This window comes from Acanthisitta chloris, unplaced genomic scaffold, assembly GCF_000695815.1.
Source record: "Acanthisitta chloris isolate BGI_N310 unplaced genomic scaffold, ASM69581v1 scaffold42505, whole genome shotgun sequence".
NCBI classification, from domain to species: Eukaryota; Metazoa; Chordata; class Aves; order Passeriformes; family Acanthisittidae; genus Acanthisitta; species Acanthisitta chloris.
This window is the reverse complement of record NW_008673981.1, coordinates 9,369-15,269: the sequence shown is the minus strand read 5'-3', so window position 1 is coordinate 15,269 and position 5,901 is coordinate 9,369. Positions and strand designations below refer to the sequence as shown.

The 5,901-nt window shown below is 46.5% G+C and overlaps 1 protein-coding gene across 1 annotated transcript in view; it reads left to right on the top strand.

Annotated features, from left to right (window-relative positions):
- Window positions 1-200, top strand: part of MAMLD1 (mastermind-like domain containing 1) — a gene marked incomplete at its 5' end in the record, with an annotated part of 32,922 nt that extends 32,722 nt beyond the window's left edge. The window contains one exon of the mRNA XM_009075135.1: window positions 6-200. Within this exon, the coding sequence (XP_009073383.1) occupies window positions 6-200 (195 nt within the window). The remainder of the gene's footprint in view (window positions 1-5) is intronic.
- Between the last annotated feature and the right edge of the window lie 5,701 nt (window positions 201-5,901).

Below are 5,901 nucleotides of genomic sequence, written 5' to 3'. Positions count from 1 at the left end.
GCGCCGCCGCCGAGCTGCCACAGTATGACTTTGTGTCCCAGCACAGCAACTCCATCATGCCTGCCAACTGCAGCGACACTGACTTCCTCGACTCCCTCATGAAGAACAGCAGCAGCAGCAACGACGAAGAGTGGTTGAACAATCTGACAATGATAGATGACATTTTGGGACAGCACGCTCAAAGCTCCGGACACGTTTAGCTTGGAGAGAAGCAGCCTCGTTGTAAATAACACACGGATGGGTTTGAACAGAACAGACAACCCGTGAAAGCCGCCGCCTCGTTCAATACAGAGTGAATAGACTCAGCCAATTCTTTGCCTGCATCAAAGTTTAATATTGGCAGTTTTTCAGATGACTGTATATATTTGAATATTTTGTAAATTATGTTTTCCTAAACCTTATATGTAGAAGTATTTATACTTCTTTGCTGGACTGTTTGTAAATAAATCTATAGCATAACTTTTGGTTTTATTATAGGGATTTCATTATACCTTGTTATAAATATGCAAATAATATTGTTAGTTTCAGTAATACTGTGTATTACAGCATAAAATACTTATGTTTTTGACATAACTTAACACATGAACTAGGGGTGTCATTGCAGCCAGACTAAGCAGAAATCAAATGTGGCATCTGTTCTCTCATATCAAGAGGAAAGATTGAAAAGTTGCATTAAAAAAAAATCAAATCCCTAAAAGGAGCTGCTGGTTCCTCCATCGCTCAGTCTTGCAGCCCAATCCTGGTATGTAGGTCCCATCCAGGCCCCCAGTGCATCCAGGGATCTGCCCGCAGAGATCCGTTTCCAAGATCCTGGGCACGTTCTCACCTTGATACACTCCAGTAGGTTGATTCGACGCTGATGATGCGCTGTCGCTGTCCTGCAGTGAGTGTGTGCTTGTGATGTTCCAGCTGCTGACCAGCATGTGTGCATGTGCCTGGGGGTCGCAGGCTTGGGGGCTCAGCGTGGCGTGTCCCGTGGTGGGTCACACTGGAGAGGAGGTGCTGGGCAGGCACTGCCTGGCCTCCAGCCACTGAACCCTTCAGCCAAAAGGTAGCTCTGGTTTGTGCACCTCTGCCATGTATATTTGTAGTGTACAGGTGATTTGTTCCTGGTTTTAAGGCTTTTCATAATTTCTGTTTTAATGTGAGACTTTTTTCAGGGGAAAAGTCTATAAACATTAATAGTTAATTTTTGATGGTTTTTTGTCAGCTACTATTGTCCTATGTATATTTAAAAGTCTGTTTATAAAAGATTCACTGTACTGTAAACTTCTTAAAATGTTCATACTTTGTGTAATCATATTTTAATAGTCACGTCATACTTCGCAATACATTTGTAATATAACGTCAGCTTCAAGCACAGAATGTTTTTTTCTTCATACCATAATAAACTGCCAGGGGAAAATTGCATATACTTTATGTGCTCATTTCTCAGCCACAACATTTCGTACCTGCAGATACTTGAATTAATTTGATTTGTCCAGGATGCTGCAACGTCAATCTAATAACATGTACAAATGCATGTGTGCTGTTAGTAGAAGCAGTGGGCTAGACAGAGAGTTGGAGCAGGCTTTAATTTTATTTTAAGATGGGATTGCTTAGGCCCACTGTCCTTTTCCAGTGTAATTATAGGTGAATGTGAAATTAATCTCTGTTGGTTTTTTTTTTTAACATAGCACCATCTTTATTTAAGTGACAGTTCCCAGCTTTAAATGCCAAGCATGAGGCAGTGAGGAGGGGACTTTGCTCATTCCACGACGCCTGTTAGGACAGTGGTGGGTACGGAATGTCACTCCTTCGACACAGAAATCATCTGATGGGAGAGCTGGTGTCTGTCCTCAGAGAGCCCAGGCTGGGAGGAGGGGTAGGAAGGAACAGGAAAATTTTAGCAATGTTAAATAAGTGCACAAATAGAATCTGGAGCTAAAATTGCCTCCGTTTAACTGAGCCAGGCACCGCCCCAGCTTCCTAGGACTGGTGGAGAAGACTTGTCGGTGCTGCCCTTTGTCCCAGGCACACTGTGGGCATGGCAAGCCTGAGGAAGTCTCCTGGGGGGATTCCATACTGGAGGGAGGGATTTGGCAAGGTTATTCCCACCCTGCAGTGGGCCCTTCTAGAAGCCTGTTTTTCAGAGCTGGAAGGCAGGAAACAGCTCCCAAAGTCAAAAAAGAGAGGACAATGAGGGTTTAAAGCAGCCAGGCACGAGCTGTACCGCTGGTGTTCAGGTGGGCGGGAGACCACCCCAGGCTTGTCAGAGATCCTTGTGGCTTCCTGATGGCAAAGGCAGGTCCTCATGGAGCAAGAGGCTCTGAGGGGAACGACCCCTACCCGGCTTTGTCTTGAGACTGGCATGTACTTGTGTGAAACTAGGGTGAGGAGGAAAAAAGCCAGTTTTTCCAGCGAAGGAGACCAAACAATTGCCCCAAACAGTCTGTAGAACTCGGTAAGTGTCTGACTGAGGCAGAAATGCCGACTTGCCTCCAAACAGCAGACACAAGGAGAAATGCCTGTGAGTGTGTCTGTGGTGAGGACAAAGGTGAGTTCGTTTGGCTGTGAAAACTGGCACTGTTTCAGCAGCTTTTCTGTCGTGGGCTGTGTCCTGCCAGGGCACAGGGAGCTTCAGGGAACGGCAGTACTGACCACAGGTCTGAAATCCAGAGGCACCCAAGCCTTCCAGGCCAGCAGTGTGGCAGCCACTGGTGGCAGAGAAGGCTGCTGCCTGCACGCACCTCTTTGGGGTGTTCATAAAAATAGCAAAAATGCCCACTTTTCATTCTTCATTTTGTTTGTGTCAATGAACTTCAGCTTTGCAGTTCTGCAGGATTTGGGTTGCAAACACTGGGGAGGATGTCTTCCAAAGCCAGCTGTTTCCCCTAGAATTTATGGAAAACAGTTTCTTATAGCTGCATTATGTACCCACTTGTTTTCACTCTGCTTTTCTGCCTAGTTTTCGAGATGGTAGAACTCTTCAGCCCTCTGTATCCCAGTTCCTCACACCTCAAGAGGTAATGATGACCCTTCCTTGCCACAGAGGTGCTGTGAGGAGCCAGCACTGTAGCAAGCTTCAGGAGTAAGTATAATTATTGCTGCCTCTGGTTGCACTTGTAACTACTGATTAGTAAACAAGACTTTTGGGGAGTTGGCACATAACCACAGTGGCCGGTGCCCTGCTTGGGTTGCAGCCCAAGAGCAGAGCTGCTGCTTCTCCATGGGTCAGCTGGCAGCTCAGGCTGGAGCACAGGCACGGGGTGTGTGGGGTGAAGGCATGATGACCACAGGGAAACATTCCTGCAACTGGAGCAGCAGCACTGCAGTCCTGGTTAGTGTCAGGCTGTAACAGTGAACAAACACAATAAATTGTCTGCTTTGTTCTGCAAAATACACCTTTTTCTGCACTTTCCCTTCCCCTTTTCTTCTCTCTGTTTAAAGCGTGAAACTGCCCAAAGTCTCATCCTGCCTTCACTCTCATGGTCTGTGTCACTAAGGCGAATAGTTACAGCTAGTGAGGGAGTAGGACTAAATATGTCTGCATGGTTCTCCCACTGTGTTTACTGGACCAGCCGATCACCCCACAAGACATGCATGGATTTATGCCACGAGCCAAATTCTGCCACCTCGCACACAGTGTAAACACGGAATAGGTCTCCTAAAGACAGTGGTATAGCATGGGATTTACAGAAACACAAATAAGAGCAGCATCTGGTGCTGTGGAAGTGCAAACTGAATTTGGATTTCTAAAATAGTTATAAGGAATGAAGTGTCTTAACAGCACTCACTGTTGAAAGCCATCATTTATTTTCCATACAAGTTACGTCACCAGACTGCCCTCATAATTATGGCCATGAAAACAGAAGCAAGGAGGTAAGCTTTTCCTCTTGGATTCTAAAATAACATCAAATGCCTATAAAGGCCAGAATTTCCAAAGACCTGAGCTCACTAAAGGTCTGTCTCACTGAAAGGTTAGTAGCATATGTAAACTGGACTTATTACACTAAATTTCTCTTTGTGGATTGTATTAATCTAAGGCAGCCCATTTATGACAAAGGCAAAACAGAAAAACACACTCATTCCTATCAGACAGCATGCAGGGAGAGCCTAGGAATAGCTGTCGTGGGAGCCTGGATCAGACAATTTCCCTGGAAAGAGAAGCCCTGACTTATGCAGAACCTGAGCCCTGCTGCTCAGTGGCTCTCCAGGATTGATTACATGTCTGTCTTAAGAAGCTTTCAACAAAGGAAGCTGCACTGATGTTGAAGTGTAAGGTCAAGCTCTCCTCTTGTGTAGGATGTTGTAAATCAGGAGCTATTCCACCGCCTGCCGCAGGGTAACCCCTGATTTACACCACTCTGGGAGCAGAGCGAGCACCTGGCGAGAAGCTGGCACTCGCCTCGTGGTCCTGCCTGGATGGCCCTGCACGGTGGGAGAGGCGTTGCAGATGTGCAGGGTGGCCCCAAGAGAGGGGAGGTGTGAGGGCGAGCGGACGCCCCTGTGCCTGCTCTGCCTCCTCTCCTGCTGCTGTCTGCACTGAAGAGCAGGTGGCACACACTCCTGGGGGGACACTTGGCTCTGGCACATCTGCCCAGTCAGCTATTCAGGCTGAGCTCAGGGTTTGGTGCTTAATGCCAAATAAATGCCTGATTCACCTTCTATTCCGTGCTGTATATATAGAAAATTTATTTTTAAAAAATAATAAGAGTCTGGAAGAGAGTGAAGTGTTTTAAATACTAATAAGGGTCTCTCCTGGGCAAGCTAAAACAGAAGTACTGGTCAGAAGCTGCAGGAGTTACTGAGAACTTAAGACTCTGGCTAGTCAAGAGGCCTCCTGTGTACAATCCTGCACAAAACCAGGAACAGGAACCTTATTAAAACAGTCGGGCTGAAACCACTGGAGCTGTAGTTAATCACAGTCATTTTTGTTGCTCCCTCCCCACTCACTCGATGGGTTTGTAGCCCCATGCAGAACAAATATACTGTTTTATACACATCTTGATCCATTTCCTATTATGTGGCAGGTCTGGGAATTGGCTTTCATCCTTGCCCTGCCCAAGGTAGCCATTCGCCCAACAAGGGCTTGTGCTGTGTGTGTTGGTGTGGGCTGTGTGCACCAGGCTATATGTGTTGGGATGTGTGAGTTGGGCTGTGGTGCTGGGCTCTGTGTATTGGTATTGGGCTGTGTACCTTCTGTGTAGCCAAGTATGTGCGACCATGCATGTGGTGGGGTCATGGAGCCTGATTTCTTTGCCTTGCAGAGCTCAGGAAGTAGAGACAGTTGGATTTTTTTTCTCATTTTCTTGAGGTTGGCATAACGGTGGTATGGGATGCATCACAGCTACATGTCAATTAAAACAACCCAAAGCTACAGCAGTGATTTATCCCCACAGACCAAAGGGCTCTTTGCTGCATGGCTGGACCCTGCTGCCAGTCTCAACCTGCGCCGGAGCCAGAAACCAGTGAGGAGCTCCTGAGGTCTGTGCATCACGTTGTTTTTGTCCTTATCACGGTTTATGATGCTATAATTTAATGTCTGAGATTTAAACAGCCTGGTTGGAGAGGAAACAAGAAATGCCATTCTAAGCTCAAAGTCGGATTTGTATCAAAAAAGGACATTTTAATTGTTCTGATGTTGCCTTAATCCCTTTTCAAGGAGTGAAAGGACCTGCATGCTGACCCTGCTGTGTTCCACATGCTGGAGCTGTGCTGTGTTTGATGGATGGCTGGGACAGACAAGACCCAGGGCAGTGGCAGGGGTGGTGAGACGGGTCTATTTTCACTCCCTGAGGGGAAACCAGCCTGAAGCTATAAAATTGTGAAATCTCTTTTTTTCTTTGCTAATATAGAGCTGTGCTTGACTCCATCCAGCAGCAGAAACATGCTTTGTTTCAAGTTTACAGACTGCTCCTT